General features: G+C 42.2%; 1 protein-coding gene across 8 annotated transcripts in view; it reads left to right on the top strand.

Moving 5' to 3' along the window:
• Positions 1–20,966, top strand: part of ULK4 (unc-51 like kinase 4) — a 370,052-nt gene that overhangs the window by 269,308 nt on the left and 79,778 nt on the right. Inside the window, exon 36 of one of the 8 annotated variants that reach the window (XM_053265068.1) lies at positions 10,475–11,186. The exons of the other annotated variants lie outside the window; for them this stretch is intronic. Within the exon in view, the coding sequence (XP_053121043.1) occupies positions 10,475–10,483 (9 nt within the window). The 3' untranslated portion in view covers positions 10,484–11,186. Of the gene's footprint in view, positions 1–10,474; positions 11,187–20,966 lie in introns of those variants that run through there. 8 annotated transcript variants of the gene reach the window in all.

The raw sequence follows: 20,966 nt of genomic DNA on the forward strand, positions 1-20,966 counted from the left end.
AGCGGCAGGCTGTCATGTCTGAAAAAAGGCCTTGTGCCACAGTCTTACTGATTTAACTTCCCAGGCTATTGAAAATTGGAACAGAGTTGCATCTGGAAACCTAGAGCAAAGGTTTACATAAAGGTAAACAAGATTCAGCTGATGAGGGTGGGGGAGAGTTTCAGTGGTTAAACTGTGCCTCAGCTTGCGTAAAACATGTCCAAATCCTACTTCCAATGCCAAGTGTTTTCTCTACTAGCAAAATCAAGTATGAAATAAGCATTGTTTTTTCTTATGTAGAAGTGGGACATCTACTATCTTCATTCTGTGTCTTTAGTAATTTTGTTGCATTGCAGAGCTGCAGGTTATTGACTCTTTTCAAGAAACAAAAGCACGAATAGTTAGAGGCGTTATAACATGCATTAACAAGCAACAGAACCCATGCCAGCTGTTTAGTTTCAATGGGAGTTTATTGCCATGTAATGACTTTTCATTGCTTTCACACATCTCCAGCATAAGTGGCAAATTAGTTTCTCGGAAGTAGATTGAACTGGAATATATGACAAATCACATGATCTGCACACTTACAGTAAATCTTATCATACTTCTCATCTTGAAGTCTCTTGGGAAGATTGCTTTAGTTGGATTTTCAGGTAATTAGTTCTTCCTCTACAGTATCAACCAAATGAGAGCATGTTCTTCTGTAATACAGATAGCTGCCCTTGGTTTATCATCTTGGTTTTAACGATGGACATACAGCATCTTCTGTAGGATTTATGAAAATTGCATCTGGTTGGATGAAAGACTAAAGCACAAAAGAACCATCATACTTTTGTTGTAGTTTACACTCTTACACTCTACACCTGCACAACTATAGACTAAATGTGAATACCACTACAGCCTTTTCATTAAGTATAACACTGTGTGTAACTCACCATATACATTTTAGAAAAGTAGCTATGTAGGTTTGTTGAAGGAAAGAACAGAAGAATCCTGTGGCACTTATAAAGGCTAGCAGTACTGTGGCAGGAACTCTGATAGGCTTTCGGGTAGATGTATCTGATAAAGCAGGCTCTGACCTTGGAAGGCTCGTACCAGAGTACCTTTGTACTTTTTCGGGGATCTGCATCACACTGTCTTTCAATTTTTCTGACATTTTAGATTGTGTAATGGGCACTTGCAGTCCCAAGTATAGCTCTTGCTTATAATGTATTGCCCTCCAACCTGTCTTGGAGCCTATCACAGCTGAACAAGCTCAACTGCAGACCAGTGCAGTACAATTGAAATTTAAGTATGCCATTCTCTGCTTCCCTTCACTCTTATTTATCAGCAATTGTAGCACAAGCTTTTTTAGAGTCAGAGGCATTCTTACTCCTGGACTTCCGGGCCAAAGTCCAGGGCCTCCACAGCCCCAAGGGGCCCTCAAATCCTCTTTAGTTTGTCGCGGGTGGTGTGGTTGCCTGGCCGAGCATTATGACACTTAATTTGCAGTGGAGGGGGGCGGCTCTAAAGGTCTCTAGGTCCAGGCTCCAAAATTACCTAGGTGCACCTCTGTTTAGAGTAATTAAAGAAGTACTTTGAAGCCCAGTCATGTTTAGTATGGGTATGAATTCCTTATATGTACATAGTTGTGCTTATTTTGATTTGAAGTTAACTTTACTGCAATATTGTTTTAAAATGTATGAATGTATGTATTTCTGCTACCAAAACAATTCAGTGCTCTATTTTTCCTTGATTGTTGTATAATCAGAATGTCTCTTTCTCTTCAAAATACATTATTGTTGTCTCTAGAATATCCTTATAGTATATAATAGAATATCCTTTAGCACTGGAAATATAATGCTCAGTTAATATAAGTGACTAGCAACCCTGTTCCCTAGATAGATAGTAGATATGGGACAGCCAGGGCGAGGGGCCAGGCCTCTTGGCCCAGGTATTTGTATGTGGGAGGCATTTAATAAAAGGGCTTCTGTTTTATCTAGTCCTGGGTGAGGATCTTTTAGAATGTATCTGGGCTTACCTGGAGATGGGGAGACAGGGGGTGTGTCCACTGACTGTGGGGCAGCCAATCCAGTGGTGGTAGGGAACAGAAGGAGTAATGTTGGCAGGTCAGCAGGCCGTTACAGGAGAAGGGAACATAGAAATTTACTAGCTGTTTCCCCTTCCGGCTGTCCTGTCAGCTCTTTGACCTTGGGGAGCAGTGCAAACCACCCATGGCACCTCACCTTGCTCCTCTGTAATGCCAGGTCAGACCGGAACAAATCAGAAAACATCCATGATTTGATTCTGGATGAAAGTGCCAACCTGGTATGTATTACAGAGACCTGGTTGGGGGAGGCTTGGGGTCCAGTGTGGTCCCAGCTTCTCCCTCCAAGGTACTCTGTTGAGCGGGTGAGGGATCGGGGGTGGGGAGGTGGAGTGGCTGTAGTTTACAAGAATAATATCCCCCTTACCACGATCCCTGTTAGAGTGTCAGACCATATTGAATGTGTGTACTTACATTTGGGGACCAGAGATAGACTGGGACTTCTCTTGGTGTACCGATCACCCCGCTGCTCAACAGAGTCCCTAACTGAGCTGACGGACTTGGTCTTGGACTTGGCGTTGGAGTCGCCCAGGCTTGTGGTGCTGGGCGACTTCAGTGTTCATTTCAGGACCAATTTGTCCAGGGCGGCTCAGGAGTTCATAGCGGCCATGACGACTATGGGCCTATCTCAGGTGGTCTCGGGACCGATGCACATTGCAGGTCAGAGGCTTGATTTGGTCTTTCACTCTGATCAGGGCGGTGTTCCGTGGGTGGGGACTCCTGTGATTTTCCCATTGTCATGGATGGACCACCATCTGGTTAGGTACGCAGTCTAGGGGTGCTTCTGGATCCAAGGCTCTCCTTGGTGTCCCAGGTTGAGGCAGTGGCCAGAAGTGCCTTCTATCAGCTTTGGCTGATACGCCAGCTGCATCCGTTTCTTGAGATAGACGCCGTCAAAACAGTGGTACATCTGCTGGTAACCTCCAGACTGGATTACTGCAATGCGCTCTATGTGGGGCTGCCCTTTTACGTAGTCCAGAAACTACAGTTGGTCCAGAATGCGGCAGCCAGTCTGGTCTCTGGGTCATCTAGGAGAGACCATATTACTCCCATATTGAAGGAGTTACACTGGCTGTCAGTATGTTTCCGGGCAAAATACAAGGTTTGGGTCATAACCTATAAAGCCCTAAACAGCTTGGGCCCTGGGTATTTAAGAGAACGTCTTCTTCATTATGAACCGGACCACCCATTGAGATCATCAGGAGAGGTCCGTCTGCATTTGCCACCAGCTCGTCTGGTGGCTACTCAGGGATGGGCCTTCTCCGTTGCTGCCCCGAGCCTTTGGAATGCGCTCCCTAGTGAAATAAGAGCCTCCCCATCTCTGATAACTTTTTAAAAGACTTTAAAGACACATCTGTTCACCCAGGCTTTTAACTGATATTGTTTTGATTGTTTTAATGTGGTTTTTAGAATATTGTTTTAAAATTTTAAATTGTGTTTTAAATTTCTTGCTTTTAATTTTTTTTTAATTAATGTTTTACTTTTTAATCTTTGTAAACCACCCAGAGACGTAAGTTTTGGGTGGAATAAAAATATGTTAAATAATAAATAAATTAATTAATTAATAATCTATCTTACTTTAATTACTTACTATTTAGTTTATATACCGCCTGACTCCAAAGGCTCTAGGTGGTTCACAAAAGTAAATACAATAAAGCAAAATAAAACAAGCATTAAAACAACAATGTAAAATATTTTAAAACATTCACAGATTACTAAAAGCCAGGGCCCCCCCCCAAAAAAGTAAGGGCTATTTTAAGTGTGTGTAAAGATGCTGAATCACGAACGGCAGTAGGGAGCGCATTTCAGAGCCCAGGAACAACTACAGAGGAGGCCCACTCTCAAGTCACTGCCAAACGAGCTGGCAGAATTTGTAGACGAACCTCTCTTAATGACCTTAAAGTGCGGTGGGGATCATGCAGAAGGCAGCACTCTCCCAGGTAACTTGGTCCTAAGCTGTTTGGGGCTTTAAAGGTAATTACCAGCACTTCGTATTTTGCCGGAAACCTATTGGCAGCCAATGCAATTTCTTTAAAACAGGCATAATATGGTCCCTCCAAGAAACTCCGCTGAGCAATCTGGCCGCTGCATTTTGGACCAACTGAAGTTTCCAAACCACATACAAAGGCAGTCCCACATAGAGTGCATTGCAGAACTCAAGCCTAGAGATTACCAGAGAGTGTACCACAGTTCTGAGATCATTGTCTTCAAGGAATGGACACAGCTGTCATATCAACCAAAGTTGATAGGAAGCACTTCTGGCCATAGCCTCAACCTGAGAAACCAGAGTGAGGCCTGGGTCCAGAAGCACTCCCAAGCTACATACCTGTTCCTTTGCGGGGAGTACAACCCCATCCACAACAGGAAGATCTATCACATCCCTTGAAGTATGACCTCTTACCATGACTACCTCCATCTTGTTTGGATTTAGTTTCACTTAATCATCCCTCATCCAGTCAATTACTGCCTGTAGGCAGGCATTTATGGGGGTTAGACCATTTCATGATGATGATGTTATGGAGAAATAGATTTGGGTGTCATCAGTATATTGATAACACCCTGCTCCAAATCCCCTGATGATTTCACTCAGCAGTTTCTTGTAGATGTTAAAAAGCATTGGAGATAGGATGGAGCCCTGAGGGACACCATACAATAGCTCTAGTTTCATAGAGCAACTATCTCCGAGCGACACCAACTGGAATCTACCTGAGAGATAGGAACAGAACCACTGCAGAGCAGTACCACCTATTCTCAAATCCCCCAAGCGATCCAGAGGGATACCATGGTCGATAATATTGAAAGCCACAGAGAGGTCCAAAAGTACCAACAGTCTCACACTCCCTCTGTCCATTCCTTGGTAGAGATCAACCATCAGGCTAACCAAGGCTGTCTCCACCCCATAGCCAGCTCTAAAATCTCTACTGTCTAGTCTGGCCCTTAAAACTGCTTCAAAAATAATGAATAACCAGTCAGGATTATATATGTATAAATAGTACATATCACAAATGAGTTGTTAAAAAATATACCTAATAGTGTTGAGTTCTTTATCCCTTTGTGCCAAGATGCCCTATCTGTATATAAGGTCCACCTAGGCTTTTTCTGTAATAGTTACAGGCAAGTTTTAATGAAATTGGAGAATCTCAAGATATCGTAGATACAAAGCCCTTTGCCACTATAGAGTTGCTTAGCAACCTTAAACCATTACGTTTCCAGGCTCTGTAATAACATGATATACTTTTCGGTTGTTAGTCCCTGATGAAAATGTAAAAGAAATCCCTCTCTAAAGCTTATATGATGGTTTAGGAGAAGGTGGTATAAAAAGGGTATTTACTCATATTAATACCAGGGTAGATTTTTGTCGTCCATGAAGTGAATTTGTGTTGCCCCTACTAACTGAGCAGAGGCACCTTTTAAAGTGATGATTCTCTTATATTAGCAGAGAGAGAGCAACTGGGTCTGTCCAACCCCAGCACAGCATCCTTCAGTGGTTGTTTCTGATGTCTACCTTTTAGTCTTGTGAGCCCTTTGGGGACAGGGAACCACCTTTATTTTTCTATGTAAACTACTTTGATATCTTTTGTTGAATAGCAGTATATAAATATTTGTAAGCATAAGGAAGCTGTAAGTATTAAGTTGTAGCTAAAACTAGATTTCAGATTTTACAGATTTACAGCACATACTATTTCAGAATAAGTCATATTGAATTATTACTACATAGTAATATGGCTACAGTACAGGGAAGCTACCTAAGCTGTGTGTTACCTCGTGATCTTTTGTAAAGATCTTTATGGCAAACATCTGAAAATCTAAGCATGATCTACTGGGTCACCCCTGCCTGTATGCTCATTGTCACTGTCAAAGAATCCTGAAAGTTTGTGCAGCAAAACCATCTGAGCCATGAGACCTAGACAGTGGTCTCATGATCTCCTGTGTCCCATCTCTCCAGATGGAAAGTAGTAGGTGGGTATGCAGGAATGTTGCTAACAATAGTTTCACATGTTTGTATCTTCCGGCCTTCACTACCTGTTGCCAGAAACATGATGAGTGGGAGAGAAGTATGTGAGGAGGAAGGAAGAAGTAGCAGCTGAAGAAACTTCCTGACACAAACTTCCTGAAGTGAAAGAAATTAGCAGGGGCGAAGAAGATAAAAGATGGGGAATTTGGCCTGCCAAACGCCTTCTAAAAGTGACCTTCTGGTAAAAATGGAGACATGTCTTTGAAGAAATACAAGCAGTTACCACCCACAGATCTTTAGGATATGACCCAAAAGGTGGAATTTATTGAAGCAGTCTGAAATTAAGATAGACAAGAATAGACGTTTACGCCTGGGCCACTACAGTAGTTGAGAGAATATATAGTAAAAGAATGAGGCTGAGATATGGTAGTAAGGAAGAATATTTTGAAAGGTAATTGAAATTGAAGGTGAGAATCCTGAACTTTAGAGCCCTTTAGGGAAGTAGAAGAGCTTTAACTGCTGTGAGAAAAAAGTTATTTCTAACATGTAAATTAACTTGTCATTATCCACCCCATGACATTTTTATTGTGTCCTTTTTTCCAGGATAATGCACATAGGGTTGGCCCCCATGTTATCTTCACAACAACCCTGTGAAATAGGTTGAGGGATAGTGACTGGCCCAAGATTATTCACTGAGCTTCAGGGCCATGTGGGGTTTTGAATATTCATGAGTCTAATATTCTCTCCCTGATACCAGACTGACTATGAAACATCGGCCTCGTTGACTTATAAGGAGCATTGAACAGACAGCCTATGATCCAGCAGGCCATTCCTCTCTACTAATTCACCTGAGATTATGCAATCCACTATTAGACAACTCAGAGACCTAGAAGGGGAATTATCTGAGGTGGGAACAGGTCAAGACTCTTTCCCAAAAGTGTTCAGTGTGCTGGAGCTCATGGTGGATCAGAAGGAAAGAGAGGTCTCATCTTTCAGTTACTCTTTGTGCAAAAGCAGCCTTTCTACTTCTCCAGGAATAAGGGAGTTATAAATCTTGCTTGATTTTTCCTTCCAGAAATGTTTGGCAAAATTACCAGAGCAGAGTGGGCAGTCCTGGGTCCCAGAGAGCAACCAACACATTTGCTTCAAAATTTTATATTTGGTCTCCTGAGACAATGCAAAAACTTAAGGTTCGCTTAGTGGATGCACCTGTAGCACACTATCCGCCCAGCACTTCAAGGAACAATGTTATAACACTGAAGTGGTGCTGAGAAAAACTTTGCCTCAGACTTGGCTTTATATGCCTTCACAAACAATTCACTTTTTTCCTGAGAAGTTTTACTTGTTTCAAGCAGAAGTTTTTCTCAGTCCTGCCTGAAGATGCCAGGAATTGAACCTGGGACCCTCTGCACACAAGCAGATGCTCTACCACCGAGTTGCGGCCCCATCCCCCAAGAGGAATATCTTATAGTAGACAGTGCTCACCTAGTCACCCATCTAAATGTAAACCTTTGCAAATTCTGCTTAGAAAAGGGGACAACTCATGCTTGCTATTGCTGGTTCAGCTCTCCACCCCAAGTTCTGTGGGTAGTCTGTCATCTGATCCAAATAGAAGTGATGGAGGGAGTTCCACCAAACCGTCTATCCGGAGTAGTTTACACAATAGTTTTTACTAGCTGGGCCAGGCGCAGAGCATCTGTGCCTCAGGCTGGCACTGCAGCTGCATTGTTACAGCTACACTGCATTGTTACTTGCGGATCTATTCCCCCTGTCAATGGACCCATAGTTTCAACCAAGGATAGTAGCCAGAGAATAGGTTCTGTTCCTGCTCATCAGTGAGGCCCCTGGAGTGCATGCCAGCCCCATAGAAATGTCGAGTCCTCTCCTCTCCCTAAATTGTTGTTGCTTTCAGGCTGCAATGCTATTATTTTTTGATTTGATTTGATTTGATTTCTATACCGCCCTTCCAAAAATGGCTCAGGGCAGTTTACACAGAGAAATAATAAATCAATCAAAGGGCTCCCTGTCCCCAAAGGGCTCACAATCTAAAAAGAAACATAAGATAGACACCAGCAACAGTCACTGGAGGTACTGTGCTGGGGGTGGATAGGACCAGTTACTCTCCCCCTGCTATATAAAGAGAATCACCACGTTAAAAGGTGCCTCTTTGCCAAGTTAGCAGGGGTTAGCTAGGCATGCTTACATTGAAGTAAGCCTCACTGGGCACACCATGGAGCATATTTCTGAGAAAGCATGCACAGGATGATGCTATAAGGCAGTTTCCAGCTGCTGGAAAGGGTTCAAGAAAGAATTGAAACACCCAACTGTGTTCTCTGTCAGGGAAGGCAGACCTGATGTCACTGATCGAACTCTTGTACTTACTAGTGTTTTATCAGGATGTGATTTTCTTGGCACAGTTTCATGAGAGGGAGAGATTTCTATTGCCCTTTCAGGAGAAAATTGCATTAAGTGTGTGTGTGGCAGGGGCTCTTATAAAGTTAGGTCTACTGGAATGTCTTCATATTGACAGTCGATGGTGGACGATTCAGGGGTGCTGAACAAAGAACGGCGGGGCCTTCAAAGAACCATGGCATCTTCTAACCATGACTTATTCTAATCATGAATAAGTATGCCCAGGTAGGGAGCCCTCTAGGTGGAGAGCCCTCCAACTCCAGTTGGATGTTCTGGTTTTAAAAAGAAAAAGTATATTTGTCTGTTGGCAAGGCAGTTTGTTGTTTTTCTCTTCAGGGAGACCTGGAAGAGAACCTCCAAGTATTACCCAGTTAACTGAGCAAAGAGGTGATTGTCTTATATTTTGCAAGAGGAGAGCAATTAGCCCCATCCAACACCAGCACGGTGTCTATCTTATGTTGTTGTTTGTGTGTTTGTTTGTTTGTTTGTTTGTTTGTTTGTTTGTTTAAGCTTGTGAGCCCTTTGTGGGGACAGGGAACCATTTTATTTATGTTTGTTTTTCCTGTGTAAACCTCTTTGGAAACTTTGGTTGAAAAGTGATATATAAATGTACATAGTTGTAAATATTACCCTATTTCTCTTCTTTTCCTCTTCAAACTGCTTGGTTTACCTACAGGTGAAACTCGGAAAATTAGAATATCGTGCAAAAGTCCATTAATTTCAGTAATGCAAATTAAAAGGTGAAACTGATATATGAGACAGACGCATTACATGCAAAGCGAGATAAGTCAAGCCTTAATTTGTTATAATTGTGATGATCATGGCGTACAGCTCACGAAAACCCCAAATCCACAATCTCGGAAAATTAGAATATTACATGGAACCAAGAAGACAAGGATTGAAGAATAGAACAATATCGGACCTCTGAAAAGTATACAGTGTACTGTGCTTGATTGGCCAGCAAACTCGCCTGACCTGACCCCATAGAGAATCTATGGGGCATTGCCAAGAGAAGGATGAGAGACATGAGACCAAACAATGCAGAATTGCTGAAGGCTGCTAATGAAGCATCCTGGTCTTCCATAACACCTCATCAGTGCCACAGGCTGATAGCATCCATGCCACGCCACATTGAGGCAGTAATTGCTGCAAAAGGGGCCCAAACCAAGTACTGAATACATATGCATGCTTATACTTTTCAGAGGTCCGATATTGTTCTATTCTACAATCATTGTCTTCTTGGTTCCATGTAATATTCTAATTTTCTGGGATTGTGGATTTGGGGTTTTCATGAGCTGTACGCCATGATCATCACAATTATAACAAATTAAGGCTTGACTTATCTCGCTTTGCATGTAATGCGTCTGTCTCATATATCAGTTTCACCTTTTAATTTGCATTACTGAAATTAATGGACTTTTGCACGATATTCTAATTTTCTGAGTTTCACCTGTATTATCAATGTCTCCATTTCCTTACTTGTAATTCTTTTTTGACACTTTCCAATCTGGTTTTTGACTAACACTGTTCACTGTAAAATCTCTAATGATATTTTGTATGCTAAGTTACAGACTTTTTCTATTTTTAATTTCCTCACCAGCTTTTAGTACATTTCATCATTTTCTGTTTGGTTCTCTGAGGTTTAGTGAACCAAACCTTTCATGGTTTCATGCTTATCTCACAGTAAAGTCTCTCTCTCTTTGCAGTTTCCTCTTTTGGATGGGCCCTGTCAGGGCTTAGTCTTTGGCACCATTCTTTTCATTCTCTATACACTTCCTTAGTGATTATTTCACATAAGGGAGTAGAGAAAATGTATATGGAGGGTGTTTTTCACACACTCACACACACACACACACACACACACACACACACACACACACACACACACTTCCATAGTTCTCATATAATACTCCTCACTGTGATACCAGAAAAAAATAGCTCAAACTTGTAAAAAATACATTAGGGCCAGGTGCTGAGGAAAGGGTGATTTTAGTAATATTATACAGACTTCAGTTTTACCAGTGCTTCTTTTCTTTTGTTAGTTTTTTTAGGTTGGCGTGTAGGAGTGAGGTAGATTTGACAACAGAATGCCATTATGAAGTAAGCTTTAAGGGTAATGGATATCCTGGTTCTTCAGATTGCATTGAATGACATATCTCAATTTGTAGTGTTAAGAGTGCTTAAGACTCCATAAGTACCTGTTGAATACTCTTGAGGATCCCTATAAAAGTGAACCACCATCCTGGCATAGATTCTATTAATATAACGAAGCACCATTACAAAAAAAGCCATCAGCCTATGACTGCCTAGTACCTGATGAATCCATGCTTTGAGAAGGCTGCTAATCTGAAACTATGATTCGCAAGTGATGTTTAAAAATAGCATTTGAAATGCGGTTGTGCTTTCAGTATATTTCACAATAATTGACTTTTTTAGGTTTAGATGGTGTTGCAATTCACATGTTCAGGGATGAAACCTAAACATTTTGAATTATGAAAGACAAGCTAGTTAAACATTTATAATTGTGCTGTCACTTTTTCAAACTATTAAAATGTAGTGTTTTTATAAGAACATCATTATAAATTTATAACAAATGTAATTTGTATAGAGATGAAGATGTACTGGTCTATGGGCATGAATTACAGTATTAGATTTCACACCACAGGTGGTTTTTCTGGGATAGTGTGTCCCCTTGATTAGCACAGAATGGATCAAATTGACATGAGTTCATAATAAATTGGGTGCTTTAGTTTAGATGTCACTTTTTTCCTTCGTATATCTGATGTATTTTTTATACTTCATATGTATTTTAACTATAATACACTATTCTATTACTGATATATTCTAAATCAGTGGGATGTGTGTAAATCCATTCTTGTATTGTTCGCATTTGTCCATCATGAAATACACTGTGCAAGAATGTATCTCAGATTTGCTCATGAGTTCTGCACTGAAAATGCATCTATTGTTTGTAGGCTACTTTCTATTTGTCTCTTGACTATCATGTTGCTAAAATATGAAAATGGGGGAAAGACAAGAGTGCTATGAAAATTACAATCTTTATTCAACCATTTGTAAATCTTGCCTTTTACCATCTGAGCACAAAACCCTTTTTCAGAGGCAGTATTTGTTATACAAATATCCCTTCCGGGGAGTATGTTGTAAAATATGTAACAAAAACTGTTATAGTAACAATGTATATGTGTTGTTACATATTGTTATACTAAGGTCCTTTTCAGGGAGTATGTTTCACAACATATTCCCTGGAAAGAAAACGTTTTGCCTCTGAAGACTAACAGTGTTTGCCCCTGAAGAATTTTGTGTTCAGAATACATAAAGTAAGATTCACACATGGTTGCATAAAGATAATATCTACTCCTTGAATATCAGGTAACTAAGGGCACAATCCTATAGCCAAGCTCCAGCAGTCTAAACAGCATAAAAACTGATTGAAGCCCGCTTCTGTTACTTATCTTCTGATATATCTCTGCTGTCACAACTGCATGACTATGCCAGCAGAATGCTATGGTTATCACACCAATGACACTTACTATTAGGGAATATCTTCTAATGTTTGTAGTCAACTCTCCTTATTTTATTCAGATTAAATGTAATCTTGCCATCTGGGGCAAAAGAGAACAAGTCTTTGCCCTCTTCTATGTGAGAGCCCTTTGGGTATTTGAAGAATCCTATCATCAACCCACTCAGTCTTGTGTTCTTCAGGCTAACAATACATACCCAGTTCCTTCAACCTTTTCTCATAGGACTTGTTTTCAGAGCCCTGACCATCTTCACCGCCTCCTCTTGAACCCATTTTAAAATATCTGCACACTTTTAAAGTGCAGTGCTCACAATACTCCAGAAAAGGCCTGACTAGATTGGTTTTAAAACTAAAGTAGAGAGTTTGTTTTCTCTTGCTACAAACTTGGATACATTTTTAAAAGGGGGTGAATATCTTACAAAATAAAAAGTTGGGAGAAATCTGAGAAGTCTGCATCTGTAGGTTCTAAAAGGAAGTATATATATATTAACGTTTTTTAAATTCAAAGTTCAGAATATAGAAAAAGATACAGGAGAGATATTCTTCTGTTTGCTGACACTTTCTTCAACAAGACACAACTGTAGACAACCTTTATACCCCAATACATGTCAAGGATAATTCTATAAGATCTTATTTTTGATACTGTTTGAAATAACAGAAGTGGAAAACATACTCTGTTGTAAGCTGCCCAGAGAATAATTTGTTATGGGGTGGCTAACAAATAAAATTATGTATTATGATGATGATGATGATGATGATGATTATGCTATTTTACACACAGTCTGCCAGATGTTATTGACTGGATTTGGTACTTTAATTATCACGCTCTTTCCAAGGGTCTAGGATGACTAAAGAAAAATTAAAGATGGCGTCATAGTATATGTGCTGTCCCGAGACATGTGGCCTTCTGTAGTTGATGTGTTGCAATTTTATTGATGCCCAAGCTGTCAAGATGGTGTTCAAGTTCTTTTGGTACTGCACCAAGGGCACCAACAACTATTGGCACCACTATTGTTTTCTTTTTCTGGAGCTGCTCAATTTCAGTCTGAAGGTCCTTGTATTTAGTTATTTTCTCCAATGGTTTTTCGTCGACGTGGTTAATCCCATGTGTGGCAGCTCTCATGAGAGTTCGCGAGCAGAAGCACCTAATTAGGCAGTGGGGATTCCATATGCAGATAGGTAGGAGGAGCCTGTGATGGTAAGGTCAGTTGGAATGCAACTGTTACTGATCGGAAGATGTTCTTGATTGTAGAGGAGAGGAATCTATATATATATATAAAAGGACAGTGGACAGGAGTCTGCGAAGAGAGGGGTTGTGAAGGAGGAAAGAGCCCCTTCAGGAGAAAGAGGTTGCTGTTATGTGAATTAGATGAGGAAATAAGATGAACAAGATCTGTTAACTCAGGAAGGGAGAGGAAGAGAGAAAGAAGGAAGGGTGAGGGACAGGCCTGAGCCTGTCAGTGGCCTGTGGGGAATGAATGGCCATGGTGGTGGCAGCAGCAAGGAAGGGCCCAGTCAACCACTGCTGCTGTTTGGGGCTACTGAGGCCATTGGCAGAGAGAGGTAGGCAGGTAAGTGATGGACCCAGGTATGTCAGCAGCCTGAGGGGAACAAGCTGGCTTCCCAGCCATCTAGCACTTTGTTAGCTAATTGGGTGTTCTTTCTCTCCCTCACACCAAAGCCCTGGCAGCCCAGGGACATTTGTCCCCCCTCATCCAATGGTGACTGTGCCCCTGCTTACAGGCAATTTTAACTACTTGCCTAGGCTTGATAAAAATTTAAAAAATGATTAACTGAGGTGGGAATGTTAATTAAGGAATTCAAGAAAGGGGTGGTCCTAAGAAATATGTGGAGATACACATACTGGCAGCAAGAGATTACATTTTCCCCCTAGGTCACATGTAACTTGTTTCAGAACTGATTTTTTACATACAACACTTAGGCCGATTAAAGAAGTGAAGCTAATATTTTTTTAAAAAACTGTTACATCGATCACAGTTCACTTTTATGACAAATTTTTAACAAAATGCTGTTTCAATTGCAATTAAATAAGTTATATTTTTACTAAATTAGTCATTGAAAAATGTGTAAGAAAACACTAACTTGGGATCCAAAGAACAGTGAGCAGAAGAAGAAAGTGCTGTCTGTCGCATGAACTCTTGTGCAAGCACTGTAGAAGACTGATAGGACAGAGGAATGTTTGGAGTTTGCATTATCATACAAGAAACTTAATGAATAGTCAGTCAGCCTTTATTACGGTTTTTGACCAATACCAGAACACCTACAACAATTGTATAACAATATTAATAGCATATCTGTACATTGGTTCTAACCATTAGCAAAATGAATAAGGAAGATAAAGGTTCTAGAATAGAAACTAGCAAACCATTAAGAGGTTTAGAGATAGCAGAACAGTGTTGCATGAGAACGCTTCTTCTATTTGTGGAAGCTCTTATGTGACTTTTGCACTAAGTCAGAAACAGCCCTTTCAGGAGCAGGGCTTTCTGCGAGTTGGAAACCATCTTTGTATTCAAGCCATTATCTGTATATATATTTTAAATGTAAAATTCTACTCCCACAAGTTTAGAGACAGTAATCCAAATTCTAGTAGGGTTTTCTTGAGGCATATTCAATAATTTAATTTCATGTATATTATAGGAATAAAGAAATGGATGAGATCAGGAAATTAAAATCCTTGAACAGATGCATAAGCTATCAAAATCACCCAAAATATATCAAAAAGTGATAGCAACTAGATAAGTGTGGGATATAAAACAGATATATAAAAAACAGGAAGAATTGTTAAACCACTCATCAATTTTTCATACAGACTTAATAAAAGATGGGAGGAAAATATAACCCCTCTGTTCAAGAAAGAAGTGGAAGAGTCAGCATGTCAAAAATGAAACAAACCTATGTAAGAAGTTTAAAATGTAAATCTAGTGATCAGGAGGTACATTCATTTCTCAAAAAACTGAAAATTTCTAAGTTGCTTGGGTAAATTGATAACATTGTCAGTAGTAGTGGAGAGGATTAAGAAATCAAAATTGGACCAAATCTCGGGTTCATATGGTTTGCCATTTGAATATACCTTTCTGTAATTGTGGGAAACATAAACAAGAAGAGGAATATAATACTCCATGGAAAATCCTGGGAGTTTTGAACAGAGAAGCAAAACTTGTTGGTTTTTCCTAACAATAAACATTTATATTTATTTAGGGGTCTATTTCCTTACTGAGTTGTAATACATTACTTGTTTCTGTTATATTTTTATTTTCTTAGATGACATAAAATAATTTCAAAATTATTCTAAATTACCGCTTTGAGGACATTGGTTAATAGAGTGGTATATTGCACTCAGAGCCCCCAAGAAAGACAGGACAAGTATGTATGGATTATGTATGGATAAAACTAGGGCCACTTTCTTGGTAATAACAGATTATTGATAATAATCTGCAACAAGCAAACATATCAAACACAACCTAGAGTGCGGGCACTCCACCACATCATGGGTAAGATCAGCCTCCTAAAGAGGACTGGCCTCCCCTTACTGTTGGGCGAAGCAGCCAGGCTTGACAAACGCCAGCTGAAGCATCAGCATGGCCCTGCCAAGCCACACTGTTAGGGCCAAGGAGGTAGTCATCCATATCACTACTCTCCAAACCACAAGACTCTGAGTGGGTGAGTTGAACGGTGCCCCAAAAGTCGTCCATTCCCAGACACTGCCCAGGCAGCAAGACCCTGAAGGGCTGTTCCGTGAACCACTAATTACTGTAAAAGTGCCTATGGCTGCACATCAGTACCAACCTTAGCCTCCAAAGTCTGTACTCGCCTACCATAAAAAGGGGACAAACCTCAGTTTAGTTCCCTTTTCCCCACCCCTTATCAAGTAACTCATGAATGCCTTGCTGCCGATCCCTCAAAAAGATGTCATTGCCCCAATTGGAAAGGTGAACACCTGTCATGGGCATGCTGGAAGACTCTGAGGAGGAGTTGGAGGTGGAGACAGAGCTGACAGCAGAGGAGGGTGGGCAAGGACCAGAAGTTGCAAAGGAGAGTGGGTGCGACGCACAGAGAATCAAAGATGAGTTAGAGCTGGGTGAGGCAGCTCTTGTGGAAGAGACGCGACCGGTCTTAGCTGCGGAGAGGCGCCGTTCCAAGAGACAGATAGAGTTAAGGAGCCACATGCGTAGAACAACAGGCAAAGCTGCTGACTCAGCAACTTTGCTGTTCTACTTCTGCCTCTGTTACGCTTCGTCTGGCTTGCCTGACAGATTTACAACACCACCATGCTTCCTGTACAAATATTCCTCACTGTGCCTAATGTCCTCATGGGAGATTACCAACCCATCAAATGAAAGAACCAGCCTACCAAGCTTGCAGTTGACCCCCTGCATGCCTGGTCACCAAGGGACCCTGCTCAAGGGTTACCAGCTCCACACCAACTCCGCCTAGGAATCAGGCATGACCATACTAGAATTGAGGCCAACAGGACTCAAAAGTCTGCAGAAGCTTGCAAAATAAAGGCCTTGCCCTTCAACATTCCCAAATCATTGCCACCCAGGTGAAGCACTAGGAATTGCAGGTGTGGGCAGGAGCTGAAATGCTGGAACAATAAGGGCAGCAGCTGGCACCATTGCATGCCTCTGTCCATGCCACTCCACCTGCACAAAAATGCCACAACCCAACTGGGTCCCCTAGTTGCTAGAGCATTCATGGCAACTCGCCCAAAACACAAAACTCTGCCCACCGATCAGAATATGGATCAAACCGTGGTGGCCTCAAGTATTGGTAGTGTCCTAAATCCCCAGAAAAATTTCCCCTTCGGCCCCTTAAAAGGGCGGACATAACTACGAAAGGCGGAGGAGCTCCAACGACCAATCCGCCTTAACTGGAGGTAGGCCCCCGGCCGCAGCAGTGGACGCTACCCCAATTCTAAATGAATGTGTACCAAACCAACCAACGGGCAAGCCCACCATGTGCAGAGCAGCTTTTGTAAATGTCCCAAATTGGTAACATGTCAATGGGGCAGAAGAACCATGCATAAACAGCAGTCTGGGGGAATCACTGCGGACAGACAAATAAGTAAGCATAGCTGAAATGGGACAAAGCAAAATATTGGTGCTGCGTCTGCGCTGGAAACTCATACCCTTGCGCTTCTGATCCATCTTACAGACCCTCAGCCATATCTGCATCCCGGACTAGGATACTTGAACATCACTCCTAGCTAAAGCCCTGCCCGATGAGTCCTGCTTGGAAGATACCAATTCACCAAGACAAAGTGCCCCGAAAAAGGCCACCAGTACCGCTGCCCGGAACAGCAAGGTCTCATAATGGGACGAACAGAGTGAACCAAAATGCCCCATCACTTGGGAGAGAATCAACAGAGAAATGAGTGATCTTGGATCCCTTGGCTGTGGTGAGTTCCTAGCCCAGTCTTCCAGCATACACCTGATTCTACAATCACCCGTGTTGTCCACAAACACGCCTTTCTTGGCAAGGAAAGAAAGAGCAGAAAGCCGTCCCACAATTGAATGAGGGGCCAACCCCCAGGCATGAAGAGCCACACAAAAAGACATGAGATGTTCAGCTGGTACAGACCATACGTTCTCCATAGCCAGTTCCAACCTAAACTGCCTAAACTCACTGTTGATGGTCTCATACTGAACTCTGGTGGGTGCAAGGGACTGTTCGATGGCCCAATCGGCCTCAGCCCTCCAATTGTCCACAGGTTTACAGGCAACGCTATGGGCACAGGAGCAGGTTCCGAGGCAAGCTGGCAGAATCACTCTACCTACATCTGAGACAGTGCATCAGCAGTGCTGTTATCAACTCCCAGTAAATGGCAAGCCTAAAACAAGATGCCAACTCTGTTGCCAGGCTCTGGAATGTATGCATGAGACACTGGCAAATTGGGGAGCCTGATGGCCCAATGAAACAAAAATAATCTTCAAAATGAACAACAGAACCACACCCCGTTCACTGGCACACACCCCACTCCAAAAATGTACTAAAGTGCTCGAAGGCAGGGCAGGAAACAGAACAGCCCATGGGCAACGCTCAGTCCACATAAATTTTGCCCTCAAAAGCAAAACCCAACAATTCAAAGTCATCATGATGGACTGGCAATAAACAAAAGGCTGACTTAATATTGCATTAGCCCATGAGGAGCATTGTTCCTGTGCCCTGTGACTGCACTCTGTGAATGGCAGTGTCAAAGGATGCATATCTGACTGTACAGAGGTGGTGAGGGATGGCATCATTAACCGAATCCCCATGTGGCTAAGAGAGATGGTGTATAAGACGAAACTCACCCGGTGCCTTTTTAAGTACTACTAAAGTAAAGTGTGCCATCAAGTCGATTTTGACTCCTGGCACCCGCAGAGTTCTGTGGTTTTCTTTGGTAGGATACAGGAGGGGTTTGCCATTGCCTCCTCCGATGCAGTATGAGATGATGCCTTTCAGCATCTTCTTATATCTCTGCTGCTCGCTATAGTGCCAGCGGGGATTCAAACTGGCAACCTTCTGCTTGTTAGTCAAGCATTTCCCCGCTGCGTCACTTAAGGTGGGGAGTAGGTACTACTACTACTACTACTACTACTACTACTAATAATAATAATAATAATAATAATACACTGCTCTTCAGCCAAAGTCTCAAAGTGGTTTACATAGAAAAATAAATAATACATAAATAAATAAGAGGGTCGAGGGTCCCTTGTCCCCAAAGGGCTCACAGTCTAAAAAGAAACATAAGACAGATACCAGCAACATCCACTGGAGGAATTATGTGCTGGCTAATAGGGGCAATTGCTCTTCCTCTGCTAAATAAGAGTGTCACTACTTTAAAAGGTGTCTCTTTGCTCAGTTAGCTTGTCCTAGTTTGACTCTTTACAACCTCGACCTTAGGCACACTGGCCACAGCCGTGTCAGCGAGGGCAAACTGGGCTTGTGCGGATGGAACACAAGGCCAATGCCCCTGTGGATAGCCCTAAATGCCCCACATCCCAGCTGCTGTTGGCCACCAAGGCAAAATAGAAGACCACTGAGCATACTTACTTCCAAACTCAGTAACCATGTTGGACCCGTTTGGCTGTGGGGGTCCAGAGGGATCAACTGGTGGATTATTTGGTACCTCATCCTCATCAGGCACTTCCAACACAGCAAGGCGTGCCTACAGTTTCTGTAGCAAGGCAGACTTTTCTTTAGCATGAGAGCCTTTGCCATGCCTCTTGGTGCGCTTCACCCAAAAGATTTTGCCCCTGTTAGCTGCCTGGCTTTTCTGCTTCTCAAGGGCCTGAATCCTGGATAACATAACCTCCAAAGCCAGCTGCTCCTCATCCTCTGAAGATGATGCCAATTAATGTTACTCTTGGCCTAGGCCTCTTGGGCACGGGGGCTTTCCCCTTGCCCCTTACCCTCCTTGGACTGCCTATTTTTGGTGGCATGGTCAAATCAAAGGAGTAAGAAAGGCTGGTGCGGGGAAAAAAACTCACTGTCCCCACTACTAGCAAAGCCACCCACTGAAATCAGGCAAAAATGGTTCTTGTACAACCCAGGCATTCCCCTATGCGTTGCCCACAAAGATTGTTGCCCCTTTTTATCTCTGGGGGAAATTCACGGCATGCAAACCCCCAAAGGTGGGGGTGGGAAGGTGATTAGAATGAGCTCCCAATCCACCAATCTAACCCTCCCCGCTCCCCATTGCCAAAACAAAAGCCCTTATATCCCAGCAAACCAAGCCTCTCCAAAGGTGTAAAGATTTAAAAAAAACGCCCCAAGGCAGTTTTTTACCACCACCAAATGGTAGCTTAAACGGGCTTGTGCTGCCCCCACTAGATATTTCCAGGTCCTCTCACCCGCTCTCGCTTCTTCAGCCCACAGGTCGGGCGAAACACAACTGCCTCCGCCGCCATCCGAGTCCTAGGCCCACGCCAAGTGGAGCAGCACCCAAACATGTCCAGCTCAGTCACTATCCTAGCCGAGACTGAGCTGGCTGCCAGCGTGCCACCCAAAGCAATAGTGTGCCAGCTGATTGGAGGAGCAGGCTATGTGGCTCTGAGGGAGGATGGCTACATGCTTGTCCTATCCCCATGGCCCCTGGCACAAAGGCCACCCCTCACCGACCGTTAGCTTCAGGAGGGAGTGGAATAAATATAGGAAATAAACAGGTAAATGCTGGTGGAGAGACTTGCAGTATCTGCACTTGTTATCAAGCACTTTGTTTGAATGGGTTACCAGACTGATATAATTTCCCTTCAGGCACAGCTCTAATATATCAGAACAAGACTACTGTAAGATTTCATTATATGCATTATTGTGGATGTTATTGAAAGGGAGAACACTGTTGAATGAATGGCTATATTAAAGATTTGGCACAAATGCAAACATTTTTGGTCAGACGAGTCTAAATTATCACTTGATTGCAGTCAGTGACCAGCTTGATACAGAATATCATATTTTAAACAAGGGTACATTACATGAGCTAATACACATAAGATAAAACTACTGAAATCTTGTCCATTGTTGTTATCAGGTGTGTCCATAACTAATCACTTTCGTGACTTATATGTAACAGCACAGAACTTAGCAACATTCTAAGTGACTCCTGTATATTGATCTGACAGTAATGAAGAAACGTAGAATTCATCTGAATGCCCTGGAAATATGTGTAACGAAGGGAGTAGCAATTCATGTCATGAGTAATGGTAAAATGAATACTATAATAATACATGTTCAGTGGTTTCAATGACTCCTGAATTGCAAGGACACGTGCAGTCACAATAGGAGATATTACCAAACCTGCCTTCCAGAACAGCTGATGGCAAAGCATGAAATCTCGTCAGTGAAAAGGCTCTTCTGTGAGCCAGAGTTGAAAGAGATGAGAGGTACTCTGCTGACCTGGTGATTTGGCTCTGTCTCCAATTTCTAAAACAATTGGATACTACAGCTAAATCATTCTGGCAGTCGATATCAGTCAGGTGCTGTTTAATTAT

This window comes from Hemicordylus capensis, chromosome 6 (assembly GCF_027244095.1).
Source record: "Hemicordylus capensis ecotype Gifberg chromosome 6, rHemCap1.1.pri, whole genome shotgun sequence".
Lineage (NCBI taxonomy): Eukaryota > Metazoa > Chordata > Lepidosauria > Squamata > Cordylidae > Hemicordylus > Hemicordylus capensis.